General features: G+C 41.9%; 1 protein-coding gene and 1 pseudogene across 2 annotated transcripts; both read left to right on the top strand.

Moving 5' to 3' along the window:
• Positions 1–217: 217 nt before the first annotated feature.
• LOC149356212 (barrier-to-autointegration factor-like) lies at positions 218–3,127 on the top strand. Its single transcript, XM_089577758.1, has 2 exons — positions 218–471; positions 2,868–3,127. Exons 1-2 carry the CDS (start codon positions 301–303, stop codon positions 3,012–3,014), a joined length of 318 nt encoding a protein of 105 aa, XP_089433884.1. The 5' UTR covers positions 218–300; the 3' UTR covers positions 3,015–3,127.
• Positions 3,128–3,309: 182 nt separating this feature from the next.
• Positions 3,310–15,566, top strand: LOC149356211 (spermatogenesis-defective protein 39 homolog; annotated as a pseudogene). The gene is made up of 18 exons (XR_016289364.1): positions 3,310–3,325; positions 5,819–5,885; positions 5,965–6,076; positions 6,156–6,247; positions 6,329–6,397; positions 8,986–9,078; positions 9,540–9,678; positions 10,210–10,234; positions 10,292–10,392; positions 10,470–10,560; positions 10,891–11,025; positions 11,649–11,690; positions 11,909–11,997; positions 13,081–13,099; positions 13,439–13,525; positions 14,080–14,169; positions 14,711–14,815; positions 15,475–15,566. The product of XR_016289364.1 is annotated as a spermatogenesis-defective protein 39 homolog (transcript).
• The last annotated feature ends 1,123 nt before the right edge of the window (positions 15,567–16,689 follow it).

Genomic DNA, 16,689 nt, shown 5'->3' with positions numbered 1-16,689 from the left:
ACCACTGCACGTAATTTTGTGTGTAAAAACTGGTGTACAAAATGCTGCTGGCAAAATTGCGTCGATGCAATCATTAAAGAATTAATAATTGCATGAAATCAGTGAATAAGCAACTGGCTGTTAGCGTCTACTTCAAAATTAGTTTTAAGAACAGACTGTCTCCAAATCTTGCACATTTGGTGACCTCATCTCTGCATGAAATCATACTGGCTGTCTCACTTTGTTATCCATTAGAATCGTAAACCTTAAAGGAGTCTAGCCCATCGTAGTGCTTTGTAGCCGCACTGGTCTCGCAAGAAAATGACATTTGCTTTTTCTTTTTTTATTCATGCAGAACATCCAGCCATGTCGTCCACATCCCAAAAGCACCGAAATTTCGCCTCTGAGCCAATAGGAGAAAAGGCAGTCACCGACCTTGCTGGGATCGGACAGGTCCTTGGCAAGCGTCTAGAACAGAACGGCTTTGATAAAGTGAGACATCTACTTCTGTGGCACTTCTGTACAGTTTGTCCACCGCGTTGGCTCGGTGGTTAAGGTCCTCAACTGCTGACCTGAAGGACGTGGGTTCGATCCCGACCGCGGCGGTTGAATTTCGATGGAGGCGAAACTCTAGAGGCCTGTGTTCTGTGCGATGTCAGTGCATGTTTAAGAACCCGTGGTCTAAATTTCCGGAGCCCTTCACTACAACTTCGATGTCTCTTATAGCCTGAGTCGCTTTGAGACATCAAACCCCATAAACCAACTGCTGTACAGTTTTGCAGTTAAGGGTTCAAATTTTGCCTCGGGGTAAGTAGGAGCCTGGGGCTTCATTTGCACATTTTTCGCAGTGTGGTGCGTTTTCTGCAACAAGGATCTCACACTCATATTGTTCTTCTGGTGGCTTTATCACTTCTTGTTGCTTGGCAGAGTTCGATTGCTCTTTCAACAGTAGGATTGGGAAACTCTGCTGGTTGTGGCAGCGCATTTGCAGCGTGTTGCGTTCGTCAGTTGGGGGCTGTGTATAAGTACTTTCAGTTCTCAGCGAGTTAATTCTTGGAGATTTTCTTGCCGAGTGCGCTGCCTGTGGCTTAGTGTCAAGTCTTTTCTGGTTTCTTGTTAAAGAAAGCTCAGGATCAGGCTGGTTCGTGTTCTTCAATATCTTGGGGGTTGCTTTAAAGCTAGAGAAGGCTATAGTCAGACGCAACTCAAGAAAGAAGCGGCAGGTACCTCGCAATGGAAACCCTGCAGCTAATGGCGTCAATCCGATTTTCATGACGCCAGGGTTATTCCCCATTCATCTGCCACCCCCTGAGATTTCACTCTAGCAAGTCTAAGGGGATCGGTCAGTCGAGAAAAGGTAGAATCACCACGTCATTAGCTGGAGAAATTCCTTTAACTCTTCAATTACTGCGGAAAAAATGCACGATTTGGAGTGTGTTGAAACAATTTTTTTTCGCAAGAAGTGACTAACCCAGTGCATATTGCAATGCATGAAACTGTAGCTTATTAGTTGTGTGTGCAAAGGTACTTGAACATTTATTTGTCAGATATGCCAAAAATGTGAAAAACGTGCAGCAAAAAAAAAATTACTGGCTGCACTAAGCCAGAACTTGATTAGAGGAAAACAGGAATATAAAAACTGTTGCATATGTTTGTAGCTGTCATTCTTCCAAGTTTCAGCTCTGAGGAAAAATTATTGCACTTTCCATGGTCGGTGAAGTCAGGGGTTATCACTGGAAAAGCAGTCAGGTGAAGATGTGAAGCAGAAATAGACATGACAGGCACTCCACATAACGTTTGATCTTTGTTCTCTGATAGCAGAGCTTGCAGTTCCTTTTTCAATTTTTTTCTTCTCGTTGGTGACGAATGGATTCTATGGGAGGATTGGGGGCGTGGGCTTCTTTTACCTTATCATACCCGAAGATTTGTTGAATGAGCTGCTCCCTGAAAGCCAGCTGATCAAATTTGGCGTTTTGTCTTGAGCAGTATGATTTGAAATTTTCCTGTTTCCTGGCCTCGATTGAAGTGATTTGGACAGCCTTGGATATGTTTATATTGGGTATATTTGCTCTGCATTTGGTGAAGCAACAATTTCGAGCTTGTTTTTAACGTGGCAGCGTTGGAGCAAGTGTTCGGAGCAAAAGCTGCATGCGTTGTCACACTAATACACTAATTCAGGATTGGTTGAGAGGGTTGCGACATCACACATTAAGCTGTACAATGAAAATGATTAAAACTGGAGTTTAATTTATTATAAGGTTGTAGAACAACTGAAATAAGGATATAAAGTAAATTGTGCTGAAAAGAAAATTGGGGTTGCGAGCTGGGTTGTGAGTCACACTACCCCTAGGCCAAGGAGCCGCATTCATTCGATTTGGTTGAAGGGAGACCTCTTGTCTCATTTGGTGTATCGCATGGTCCAGTATGCCTACTGATGAATGCTAATGAGTGTAATTGGAAGGAGGTACTAAAAGAACCATTCACACTGTCATGTCATAACCTCAAGCCAAAGCTTAAGTGTCCCTGTAATTTTTGGTCATTTCAGAAAAATAATTAATGGAGCACTCATTTACAGTCACTACTTTTGCTGCTCAACGTGCACACGAAAAGTACTTGGGACATTATTTGTTGGTCTGTCGGAACATCTTTATTTTGGTCAAAACGAAATTTTCGTTTCCTGATATTTGGCTTTTTTTTGGTCATTATTTCATAAAACTTTATTGCAGCGGGTAGGGGGTAGGGGTCCGAGAAATATAATGCGATCGTAAACTGAAAATGCCCTAAGTTCCCCTGTAGTCACCCTTTAATGGGAAAGTTTTTCAGGCACTGCTGTTAAAGCCACAGTATCCCAACTAATAGAAGTGCCATTACCACCATTGCTGTTTCAGGCCTATGTTGTCCTCGGTAAGTTCCTGGTCCTGAAGAAGAACAAGGACATCTTCGTCGACTGGATGAAGGACATTTGTGGCGCTAACAACGGGCAGGCAACTGAATGCTACCAGTGTTTATACGACTGGTGTGATGAATTCCTGTGAACTTTACTAGATGCATTCAGCAGTGAGCTGGACTTGTAAATACCAAGAGGACTTTCTTGGTCGGTTGAAAATTCAGCCTGCCTCCCTCATTTATGGCGTCTTAATTTCTGCAGGTGTTTTTATCTTGCGCGCTTTTTATTTCTGCAATAAACATTTTATGTCTTTTTCCATTGAGATGTGCATCTTTCCTTCAGATCCACACACTTCCTTGTGCGAGCATCTTTTGCAGAAAGCAGCACAGTTCACGTAAGTTCCTTACATTAACCCAGTAATTATTAAACAAATAGCCAAACGTATGGTTGCTGGTACCAGTGAGTGTCTTGCATTTCAAAGTGCACTTCGCACTCGAGCAAAGGAATAACACAATAGACTGTACGAATCATTGCGAAACCCCATGCCAGTAATCAATGAGTGGGGCACACTGCGCATGGCGCCGTAGGTTCAAACGTTTTGACGGAATGTACAGTCTTGACATGCGCTGCGTATAAATGTGGCGGCTCTCTTCAAAGTCCAGCAACCTCACCTTTTACTGCTGAGTGCCTCAAATCCCTGATGCCATTGGCACACTGCATACTATTTAACATGTAGAGCTTGGATGCTAAGTTCAGTGTCGACATATTCTCAGCAGCCAGCGCTTTCCCGGGCAGAATGTTCGTAGTCTCTGAGTCATCCTCCTGAAGAGAAAAAACCTAAGGGACACTCTGTTATGTGTGGTAATGAGAAGCTGTAGAGCACTGTTGTACCTTCCATCCTCGATGCACTCGGAAACATGCGACGGGTTTGCCTCCGGCTCTATGCCTATGGCTAACTGTACTGAAATGCAGACATTCGTTCAGCCTCGTCCCAGGTCTGGTCTGGTGACGTCACAGCTTTAGCAGAGGGCATTCGCCGGTCTGGTCACCTTACGTCCCTCCAGCCAATCGGATTTCTCCCGCTCTGGTGACGTCTCTGAGTAACAACGCCGGTTGCCCAGTTTTCGCTTCAACGAGACTTCTTAGCACGCTTCCGCACAACAATTCACGGGCGATTGATGCGGAGGGGACTGCGTTAGCGTGTGGGCTCCGATTTCGTGAGCGCACCGACTAATGGCATCCTCTCTGCGCAGCGCACGCTGGCGCTGAAGTCACGGATTTGTGGCGTCCTTTGTGTGCAGCTGCGTAAACTGTAGTGCTTGCTGAGCACAGTGCGAGGAGCTGGCAGTTCGACATGCGGGGAGAAAGGCTGCGGCGTTGAAAGACATCTCGAACATTCCGGGAGGCACACACATGCATCAAGATACGCGGTGAAATGTGGGGTCGTGGCGGGCTCGTATTATGCAGCCCGACTACTTCAGGCAGGAGTTTGATCGAGTTTTTCCTTTTTCAACAATTTTTCCATGCAATAAAGAAAAAAACTGCTGAAAAAGCAAAAACTCCAACACAAAGCTGCGGCGTTGGCCGAGTGATGGCCGAGATCAGCTGCAAGCGAAGCTGATCTAAAAAATTATTCACTGTCTTTGCGCCTTCGGCAAAATTCACGCTTGATGCGGCTATCTTAGTTGAGGATTCGACGGAAACCCGTCCGGCGAGGGAAATTCAGCATATTGAAGAAAACAGCACTCGCCGAGCGAGGTCACAGAGGAAAAGAAAAACAAAAAAAAACAAACACATTGACGTTTCGGCACCATTATGGGTGCCTTGTTCACAATGAAAATGAAACGAGATGGGCCGTTGCTTCCCATCTCCTTTCATTTCCATTGTGAACAAGGCACCTGTAGTGGTGCCGAAACGTCAATGTGTTTGTTTTTTATGTGTGCTGTTTTCTTCAATATGCGGCTATATTAGTCAATGTGGAGGTCTGAATTTTTGTCTGATTCCTTCATAATTTTGGCTAATGCCTCCTATTATAGGGCATTAAAGGGTTCAATAACGTTCGATTAGAAATACAGAGTTCAAGTTCCGTGCTGCTAAGTACAGCTGCCGAGAAACGAAAGTGAAACAATGTTGTGACCACGACAGAGTCGATGCCAAGCCAAGCAGAGACTGATTGGCCTGGTCGGTTCGCTGCAAATGCTAAACGCTAAACAAAGCGTACCGGAACTTGCTGTAGGACGTATTGCACTTACGTCAATAAACGTGCAAAAATCGAGGACAGCGTGTTGTGTCGTGCTCATCAGAAAATGTTCAACCTCTCAAGTTGACCGGGATTAGCTTCTGTCGGGCTGTCCACTTCGCCGTCGAAGATGAACAGCGACCGGGCTGGGAACACGCCCGTCTTCTGTCTTCAGGATACGTGGTCTCTGGTGATGTCACTTGAGTGTTTAGACAACCGAAAAGTTTTAACGACATGATCTTATTGCTCTTACCTTTCGAACTTCAATGACGCACCAGCAGTGATATCGCATTGCAAACGACATGTTCGCACGGTGGAAAGGTGGAACTGCTGACGATCTGAAACTGATCATTGCCGTTCTCACCAAATTCACGTTAGCGTAATTTTTTTGAAAAACGCGATAGGAAAATGGTTTCTGTGACATGAACCGTTTTAGCCCTGTTTTGTTTTAGCATTAGTGCATGGCTAATAGCTGTTTTGCTCGCAGTGTGATTAACGGTAATCGCGTAAACGAAACTGCAGCGAGAAGCGGCTCGGCTAGCTGCCAGCACAAGTCAAGCAAGACGCAGACTTTGGCCCTGATCCTTTTTTCAAGTCATCCACTACTGACGACTGCCTAGAACAGATACTGCAGCCTAAAAATAAGTAAGTTTTATTTTGCAACGATTTTCAATGGTCTCCCACTAAACACTGTTCCCATCAATGCACGAAAGAATCAAGCGCCGATGATGACTACTGGACCAATCCGAGCATGTCGCCTTCAACTTCGAAGATGACGTGGTAAGTATAGGTTGTCTGGAGCATAATATGCTCGAGCCTTGCCCCCTAGACTTGCTAATCTTGCCTTGCAACTATGCAGGAAGACGATGGCAGAAGGAACGTACAGTTCAACAAGAAGCCACAGTCTTTAAGCAACGAACAGAGGAAATTCGGTTTTGATGAACTGAACCGAGTCACAGCAGAAGTTTGTGGTATGAGAACGCAGCCTTCAAGTGTGCATAGTACGCAGCAAAAAAAACTTTATTTAAAGTCTACGCCTTTAATTATTAGGTATTGCTCCACTTGCATCTGGCTCGAATCTGAGGAATACAGACTTGGGAAACATACAAAAGCATGCTGAAAGACTGAAGATTGGACATGATGTAAGTATTTATGCGACTGTTTGGATAGTGCAAGTCATTTTTTGCATTCGTTATGCCTCAACATTGTAATTTTCTGTGCAGGTTCCCACGAAGGGTCTGAAAAGCGTGAACACTCCTGAGGAAACTGTAAGGAACATTGTAATAGGCCAGGTAATGAGTTCTTTGGGTTCTGATGTTGGTTTAGATGAAACTGGGGACGACTCCATCCCATTTTTGTTCATAGTAAAAATCGACTCTGTGACTCGGTGGTTGATGGTTGCTCGGCAGCAAAAGACGCATTTATTGCTGAGACAATTAGCTTTAAAGATTTTCCTACAATTCATTTCAAATTAACTAATAACATTAAGACCAGAAAAAGGACTCTGTCATTGTTGTTTTGAAGTGAATGGCTGTATAACCTAGACTTTGGGATCCACGTGCAAAATATTTTTGACCCACCGCACTTTGCTTATGAAATCGGTTGGGCTTGGCACCATCTTTATTTAACTTTTTGGCCTTTTGAAGGTTATAAAGCCTTCGTTTTCAGTGAAAATAGCATTTTTTAGTTAGAGTGCGATAGTCTATTGTACAGACCAACTTCAGTTAGTCCTCAGTGTCTTTTTAAGAGGGGACGCGGCTTTGAAATTCCAATAAATAGCGAAATATTTGATTTTTAATAAAACTGCGGTATCAGCGTGAATGCATCTTTTTTTTATGCTGTCCCAAATTTTCATTCCTCAAATTGAATGGGACATACCCTAAAAAATTTTTTCGCTGAACCTCAGCAGCTGTGTGGGGAAACGCTCGAACAGTGGGCGTTTTCCTCCGTTATGGTTTTCTACCTAGATATTCACCTTGTGGAGCAGATCTCATCATGGCTGTTTTTATTTATTTTGACCCCGTTTGTTTTATTGTACTCTGAAGACCATAGTGTAGGTCAACATTCTTCTAGTTTTTGAACTTTAAATTTCTTCTATGAAATTTTCTTCTCACTCGATATGTCTACAGACACTTAATCACAGAAATGTAAGGCCTAAATTTATGCTTTGCAAAAAAATTGAAAGGATGTCTTAATCTGTAGCATGTCTACAGGAATGCAATGAATGTTGAACCAGCCTTCTGTCACATTTTCTTAAATCTGCAGCTTTTTAACAATATTCAGAGAAAAAACAAATATAAAATTTTTTGTGGAGATATAAGAGTGAAATTTTGTGAGGGTAGTCATAAATTCATTTTTATTATATAAAAAATTGCATAAATATATCAAACAATACCCCCCCCCCCAAGGAGCATAGACACCAAATTTTAGTTGTGTTGTTTTCATTTCTGTAATAATGTGCAAGACATTAGTTAACATGGGTACCTTATTCACATGGATAGTATGGTATTCACGTACGAGAGGTAAATAATTTATAATTGAATTTTTTCTCATGCTGTTTTGGTTTTCAACATCCAAGCAATGGCTTTGACATGGAAGTTCAGTATATGCCATAGGAGGCATGAAAAAACTCTGGTGTAGGCACTGCATCTTCATTTGTTGTCATTCTGGATTTGAGGCAGGCTGGCTTTAGCATTGTAATGAATTAAAACAGCAAAGTACCGTATATTTTACATACCTTACATGATCTATACTGAACTTCGATGTCAGAGCCATCGTTTGGCTAATGAAGCCGAATCTGAAATAGCATGAGAGAAGAAACTCATTTGTAAATTCTTTACCTCTTTTAGGTGGATACCACATGCTGACCAATGAATGTATTACGGATAATTACAAAGAAGAAAACACACAACCGAAATCTAGCGCCTTTGCTCGTTTAACAGTGTCAAACTGTCAAATGCAAGAAGTGGAACACATTGGGCAGACGGCTTGAGGATTGCCGGTGATGTACCATGAATGTATTTCACAGATGCCTCACATTACATGTGAAGCGGCTGCCCCGGTAACAGTTTCAGCAACGTCTTACCTTGTGTGAGTTCTTACAGATCGTGCCCTCACAGTATTCACAAAGCTCCCTCTGTGAAAAAATTTCTTAAAACAAGTGGCGTTGAGCTCAACATTTGAAACATTGTGTGACTACATTGAGTACTCCATGTGGTCCGAACAGGCACACAGATTAGAGTTACATTAAAGGGCTTGAGAGCAGCGAACAATATATAATGGATATCCACCAGTGACAGGTATAAATTTATGTCCAAGCTACCTGCATAATATAAGCTCGAGTAGTGTGCAATAGTCATGTAAGGCCCTTCCTGTGTTTATGTGAAATGTAAATTTCAAATGAATGTAAATAAATGTGTTTATAAATAAATTCACATAAATAAATGTTAAGTTTAGTTTATGGGGGTTTAAAATCCCAAAACAACTCAGGCTATGACGGACGCTGAAGTGAAGAGCTCCGGAAATTTCAACCGCCTGAGGTTTTTAACTTGCACCGACACAGCACAATATAAATGAATGTGTCTATGTGAGAATGTTGCTCAGATAAGTGTACAAGACCGTGTTTTTTTTTAATTTTCATAATTCGTTACGGCAGTGTATTAGGTATTGGTTCATAATTCAAGATGTCTCTTTGTATTCTGCTATGGATACTATGCTTGAATTTAAGCCAGAGGTCATTGACTGATATATCCATACTATGAAATCACACCGTAATGTCAATGAATGAGCCTAAATAACTGTCACGGCATAGAGTAGTACCATAGCAATTTCTAGCAACGTTGTTAATGGTTCTCTTCTTTTTTATTTTTCTTCCACACAGCCGTATTTCCTTGGGAAGCATCGTTCTAAAGAGGACAAAATTGCACTTTTGAATGAGGCTGTGCGCATCCAAGATGGAAATGCCATAATTGCTGTGAGTCATTCTGAGTTAAACACGGTGGTTCTGTGGGGTAGCTATAGTTCGGTACAACTCAAGGCTGATGCCGTTGGTAAGAGGGCTTTTTTTGAGAGGAATTTGCAGCTTCATTCTCGAGTTGCAGTGCAGCGGACTTTAGTGGTTGCAACTTCTTCGGGTCAGAAGATAAATCGATGTTGGTTACCTGTAGTTTAGCATTACCAGCCGACATCACTTATTTCATGATTTCATCAGTTTTGTGATTGCAGGTTACTTGTGCAGAAAAGCAGCTCAGCTTTTTTATTTTTTATGTTTGTAAAATTAGGCAGGAAATGTCAAAAATGGTTTTCTTAAGAGCTGGCCTGAATCTCTCGACTAAATAGTGCATCGAGAATTTTTTTCCTCACAGCAGTGTATATGCACCTTATTTGAAACTGCAAGTCCATTAAAAACTTAAGAGTCCATTAATTGTTGTGCAGGTTCTGCTTTTTCTGAAACAAACGCTGAAGCCATCCCTTTTCAACCAAGAGCTGATGCAGAGGCCAAAGGCCGTGTCTCACTATCTCAGTCATCTGCGTGCAGTGCATATGACAACAGTCAGCTGATGGACATTCTTGGGTGAGAATGTGTGCTGGCGTCTTATACACAGTGGTTGAAGCGTTTCGAGTAAGCTCATTGAGCGATTGCAGATTGGCTTGAATTTTCACTGTGCTGAACCCAGAACTATTGTAGAAGCCGGAACCAGCTTACATTATGTGTTTATATTTTTTTTCAGACTTTGAACTTGTATTTTTGAATTCGAAGGCATCTTTAAGATAAACACCTAAGGCCTGGAATGAGGATATCAAAGTTGCCCATGCATCTTTAGGCAGCAGTTGACAGGGCCATGTGTATGACAACATTTTTTTTATTTTAGTCATAAATGCATCATATTTTTATATTCTTTTCTTTTATTTCTCTGCTTTGAACCTGTGAAAGAATGTCCCAAATCATGTAACAGTGGCAATTGTAAGGCCTGTGTCGAATGTCGATGTGTAATTTTGGGCATCTTTTGCTACATTTACACACTGTCAAGTTTTCTCCTGGAGCCCATCTTATAAAGAGTGCTTCATTGCCTGCGTTGTCTTTCCTTTTTTTTTCCCCCACCAGTAAGCTTGACAGAACTGAAGATGCTGTGGTATGTAGTTTACTCATTCCACAAAGCCCTTCTCAATGTTTTGTTGAAATGGAGGCGCTTAAAGCCAACCTCTGTTCTTCGATGGTCAAGTACAGGCTTGCGGTTGAAACACCAGAGGCTGCAACGAAACTTCGAAACCTACAGTCTTGCTACAAGCAGGTACAGGCCACTGTTCGATACTATTTAGTTCACCTATTAGCAGATTGTTGGCTGAGGGGCTGATTCTCTGCAGATCCCACTTCCAGTCCGACCCTTCACTGGAAATGCAGGCAGAAGTTGTGAGGGAAGAACTGAAGCTTCTTGAAATGCAGCTCATCATACAGGTAAGCAATACCTGTGCACTAACTACTGTTGTGTACTTTGAGCAGTATTCCCAACTAAAATCAAGATGCCTTTTTTTTTTACCAACGTTTAGCAATACTGTGCCCTGGAGTATTACGTGGAAAAACTAATCACAGACATGAAAAGGTATATGTTTTATTCCTTATTACATGAGAAACATTTCTTTAAGAAAAAAAAATGCATTGGAGGTGTTTTAGGGTACTACATGTGTGCGTCTACCATTCCTTGAGAACAGCCGAGACTGCCTGTAAAATTCTTATGTTCATACACGCATAGTATAGCTGAACTTTTACTTATGCCCTTTGTTGTAGGAGGAAGACTCAAAAGCTGAAAACGAAGGTCTTAACATACTGATGCAAGAATTTCCTTGCAAAGCACCCGTTGTTGGGACACCCCTGGTGACAACTCTTTACTACATCTGTCTCTACCATTACAATGTCTCAAATGTAAGTTACCCATTTTTCAGGGGCAGTTTAGGTGTTTTCTACATATTTGAACCTTATGCATTAAAAGCCTGTTTAAAACTGAAAGCCTGCATTACATCTTAGAGTAGCTAAGCTAACTCTTCGAAACCTGTTCAGCGATGCGCACTTAGTGCTGAAACAGAGCAAAACAAATCCCATAGCACACTGCCATGAAAGCATTGTCTGTAAATACTGATGTGTCTACTATATAATAGCAGCCACTTGCATTGCAGAGCGTCATATTTTGTTATGGGAATGTACGTCTAAATGAGATGTTTTTGACTTTACAGCTCTGTGCAGTCAGTGATAACAAGTAGCAATACAAACTGAACTATTCAATGTAGGCTTCAGTTATGCACAGTAGTTTGTCTGGAATTTGTAGTTGACTGCTCAATAAGCCTTGGTCCTTTCGTGTCATGTTGCTGGAGCTGAGAGTGCTTGTAATTCTCAGAGCGGTCACTCGCTTTTTTGTTGACCATCTCAGAGTTGCGAAACTGGCAGGTACACTCACATGTAGGTAAACATGAGGAGAAAACTAGACCTGATTAGCAGTTTTTAGTTAGCTGACTCTTCTCTCAAATGTGATGTTTGTCATGACATTGCAGAGCCACATTGCAAGCCCGACCCAGATGAAGGCTTTGTTTAATGTGAGTATATCCTTTCCCCATTTGGGGCGCAGTTTTTTGTTGCTACATCGGCATGTCCCATCTGCAGCCACATTTGACACGATTACTTTCATTTGCGCATTTGCCTCATGCGACGCCCAACACAGTGCCTTACAGCATGGCACAGAACGTTTGTGTGTGAAAAGTTCATGTTTGTTAGTGTTCATCCTAATGCAGCTCCTTTGTCCTTTCTGTTACAGCTGACTGAAAAACAGTTTGTATGGACTGCACTGACAGCTTTGGCACAGATCAAACACTGGAAAGAAATTGACAACCTTTTCAGGGAAAGGTGAGAATAGTATTAACTGTGCTTATCGTGTGACAAAGTATATTTAGCGTCCATGGTAGAGAGAGGGTGTGGTAGATGGTCCTTGGCGATCACAAAATGAACAAGGTAGGGGAAAACCTCAGGTTGCTTGAGCCAACGTTTCGACAAGGGGACTTGTCTTCATCTGGGCAAAGCGTTCATCATTGGCAGGGATTAAATAGGGCCTTCGCTCCGAGGAGGAAGGCCCCGGGTGGGGGAAGGAAAGTGGTGTGAGAGGGGATGCGTGTCAGGAAGGGGAGGGAGGTGAATCTTGATTCGTTAAGCTGCAATACTGGAAAAACTTATATCCGGGGGGTGTGTAATGAACAAAGGCTTTGAAGGGGCTGCGACGGGGAGGAGGTGCTGGGTGGACCTGTAAAGCTCAGATAAGAGGATTAGTCAGCGTGGCACAGGGAAATGAGAAGAAGGCAAACAAAATAGGCTGGCACTGGAAGGAGGGGCATTTCCAAGGAAGGACAAGGCAGGGGGGGGGAAATGGCTCGAGTTCAGAGAAAGCCAAAAGGTGGGGGCGGAGAGGATAACAGGAATGTCATGGTTTCCGAGAACTGATAGTAGGGGATTAGGAGAAAAAAAAAGGAAAACGTGAACAAAGGGAGAGGATGAGAAGGCCGGAAATGTGGTGGAAGACATGACGTGGGAAGGGTGCAAAGAGCGATAATTTACTTATGCGAGGTTCTAGGAAATGGTCTGACCACGTGCAAGACATTCGTTAATTTAAAATTATGCTAACCCTGGAATGTACCTGAGAGATTCCAGGTTTCCTCTGGACACGTTAATCCCTGTTGGTTGCAGTGTTTTAAATTTGTGGATTAGGAATGCTTCTCTGTATTTTCTGTCCCTATATGACAACCTTTATATGACAACGGGACAATTGTTGTCCCTCTTGCTTAAAGTGCTAGGAAAAGGACATTGGCACATCTGGGTGCCGTATTTTTGTATGCTCAATACTGCCTAACTCTCAAACAAATCATTCAGTGTGTTTTTATCTTTTGCTAATTGGCCTACTTGGTGTTCTGTGCGTTTTTAACAAGAGAAGGTGTGCAGTTCTATGCGGGCGATGCTGGTGAGAAAAATACATCGACTGACTCACTATACCTCTTGAAACAGTTTTCAGTTCTAATGTGTTGTCTTACAAGTCGATGAGACTGAGGTACGAATACGCATCACATTTGAGGTATTTTTATGAAGTCTTCAGTACAAACGTGTGCCCCCATTTTTTATAAAACCAGTGGTAGAAACGACTTACAAGGTTTCATTCAATTTCTATAGTCATTCCAAGTACAATTTTACAATTTTTATGCATACAATATGCATAAAATTTGCACCTTATAAAGGGTTAAAGGAGTGCAAGTGACCTGAGAATGTTATTGAAATATTTTTTATATTTTTTGTTCCTTTGCAGTCCTGGCTTGGCAAGTCAAAAATGCGTTGCTGCATTGGTTTTGACAGAGCTGTTGAAATCCTGGCCAAGGCACATGCACCACCTGAGGTGGGCTTGTCATCTTCCAAATGTTGGAGAAACTTGTCACGTGCAGTATTGAAACGGTCACAGCCTTGCTCAAAAGTTCAGGGAGACTGAAATAGCTTGAGAAAAAAAAAGAAAAGTGATAAAAGAGAAAGAACTTAACGTTTTGAGGCGCACGTGTTGTGAACAGCAGATCGCACTGTGGCATTGAAACAAAGCTTGGATTTGAGACCCAAATGTTGCGACTTTCGCACAACAATGCATACTAAATGTGTGATGGTGGCCCCACATTTTGGCATTGCAGCTTGTCTTAGAGGACTGAAATTCACTCATGTCTAAAAATTCGTCCAGCATGAAGCGCTTTTAGCTTTCACTGCCAGCATTCTTTGAACTCTCTCTTCGCTCCAAGCCTTTCACAAGAGCTTCAACAAAGCTCCTTTGTATGGCTGGTTCCTTGGGCGGCTTGGAGCACTTACAAGACCTTGTAACCATGTGCGCCCTGTAAAGTGCAGTGAAATTTAGAAGCAATTCAGAACCCTTTTCCTTCCATTCGCTCTCACCTTTCTCTTTCTTATCAGGTATTCGAGAAGTACCTCCAAATGGTTGACGACGCAGAGAAACGATTAACACTGGCAAAATTGCATAAGTGCCACAGTGTTGCCATTGAGGTGAGTTTTGGCCACCAATTCTAGATTTCAGCTTCAAAAGGCTGTCTTTAGGTTGGCAACTGTGTGTGTGTATGTGCCTAACACAAGTGGTGAACCAAAGTTTGACTTGCAGAACCAGGAAACCACCGAAGGCTAGAGGAGCGAAATAAGCGAAAAGCAGCGCTATGCTGTTAAAAAGTGCGATTTTTATCCGTTGCGTTGTTGTGTATGTTGGAATAACGCATCCAAAGATAGGACGATTTGCGTGTAACATGATCGCTTCAACTCGCTAAACCAGTAAATTCACAGTGCTGTTTGGAAATTCCTGGCATAGGGGCCCAACAGCTTAAATAATTAAGTCAATCCACTGCTGTGGTATTGAGAGGTTTAGGAAAGCTATTTTTTTAGCGAGTTAGCATGCATGCGCTTTAGCGTTGCGCGTGTTATGTGCAAAACGGCATCACACAGTCTATAATTAAAACTGCATTAGTGTTATAGACTCTCTGCACTTCATCAGGAGTTTGACATCGATGACACCTGTTGTGTGCACTTTTCTTTGCAGATATTAGTTTACCTTAGAGACCGGCAGCAGTTACTTAGGTACAAGAGTGAGTTACCACCACATTCCATTCCATACTTTGAGATTGAAAGGCTCCTTAATGGCACGGTAAGCTTACCTCTAGCATGTGATGTTTTCAAAAGGAAAACAGTTGACAGAGGACTCTCTTCTTGGGAAAGTAAATTTAACTGAAAAAAGAATGCCAATTACGGCGCATTCAGCAAACGTGGAGGGATGTTAACGGCTCCCTCGGAACACTTCCCTCCCTCTTTCTACACTCACAGTTAACGTTTAGTGACCCGGCGGTTGATTATGCGTGGGCTTAAAAAGCCAAGCTGCAATTCACCCATAGTCACACCTATTGAATGAACTGTGTAGTTTCCGAAACGTGTTATCTCAACTTGGTTGGCATTCTTTCCTCACTTAAATGTGTTTTGTTTCACAAGCATAAGTTGCCCTCATATTAGCGTGATCATTTTCTTGTGATGGTTGAAACCCCCCAGCTTTCCTGTTTGGGTTCCTGTTGGTAATGCGATGCCACTGTCACTATACAAAATTCTGATGTGATACACAACAGAATGTTGGGCGTGTGCAATTGCTTTGCTTTAATGTGTGACCTTGAACAAGTATAAAGGTTATAAAGAAAATGGCAGTAAAGGATGAAACAATACCATTCATGTTGTAGTGCATTGCAGTTCGGCAGTCATGCTTGTATTTTTAGAAGGTACTCTCAGTGATGTGCTCAATCTCTTTTTTTCTTCTTTCAGGCCGTCAAGTGGAAGAACTGAAACAATTGATTTGCTTAATAATGTGTAAATAAAAATGGAGTAAGTATTTCACATGACATGCTGAAAAAAAAATAAATTTATCCTATTTTACAAGGTTTCCCTTGTCACTTCATGTGTTACTTAAGTTAATGACCAATGCAAGTTTTGAAGGCTCAGATAATTTATTAAAGACCAACTGCACCCTCAGCAGACTAACACTACATATAATAAAAGCACTGTTAAATCTGTGTCGTGACTCAATCAAACAACCTTGGCAAAGAAATCTGAAAAGGTTGGACACTTCTCTGTGCGTACTGACTGAAGGTTCCCCACTAAGTTTAGTACTTGATACTACAAAAGTAGGCATACCTTATTTTTCAGTTTTTGCTTTGGAATGATGCCTGAGACATTCGTGAGGGTGGATCTCAACATGAACTTTGCTGGCACTCTGTGAATGATTCATCATTGTTCTTTTTATTTGTAGTTTCAGTTTCAGCAATTAAATGCCAGTTGTGATGTCATAAATATGAGATCACATGGAGCATACATTTATAATGGCAGTTCGCTCACCTGTTGTCATTCCGGCTTCTGCAGCGGGCTAGCATAAGAGTGGGAGCGAATTGAAAGAAATGACAAAGCAGCAGATATATAATGGTTTTTGTTCGTTCTACATGACCTCGCACTTACGTATTTGTGACATCACTACCACTGTTTGGCGACTGAAACTGAAAACTAAATCAGAGAAGAAATTCAAGTACTATTTACTGAGACACGAATTAAGCGCAGTGATCGATGTTTATTATCCCAAAGCAAAAACACAGTAAAAAAATTAGGGGGCTCTACCCCTTTAAACCCCACATACTACCCTGCAATAAGTGTTAAATATTACTGCACGACAGTGCAGTGGAAATATAAATATATTACATTAAGTTACAATATTTAACAAGGGCTAAACTCTACAGCAGATCAACAAAACAGCACTGGCTAACAGACACACTAGACTCCATTACACGTAATGGTGTCTAGTGTGTCTGTTGTCACAAGCATAAAAATAATCTGCTGAATCAGAGTAGTGGTAACATATCCATCCGTAATATATACATGAGAAGTCTGGTATTGCCTTTTTGCACAAACACAAAACCACGGTCTTGTTGGTTAAAATGCAACAACCATACTTTAGCGCACAGAGATAATTTTCAGGTTACAGAGTAATGC

The sequence above is a fragment of the Amblyomma mixtum genome, chromosome 3 (genome assembly GCF_055824585.1).
Source record: "Amblyomma mixtum isolate Tamu chromosome 3, ASM5582458v1, whole genome shotgun sequence".
In the NCBI taxonomy this organism is placed as follows: domain Eukaryota; kingdom Metazoa; phylum Arthropoda; class Arachnida; order Ixodida; family Ixodidae; genus Amblyomma; species Amblyomma mixtum.
Note: the sequence above shows the minus strand (reverse complement) of the source record. Positions and strands in the feature narration are given on the sequence as shown.

Coding starts and splice junctions, on each gene's coding strand:
- LOC149356212 (XM_089577758.1), top strand. CDS start 301: ATGACATTTGCTTTTTCTTTTTTTATTCATGCAGAACATCCAGCCATG. Junction 472..2,867: donor AACAGAACGGCTTTGATAAA/GTGAGACATCTA, acceptor TTGCTGTTTCAG/GCCTATGTTGTCCTCGGTAA.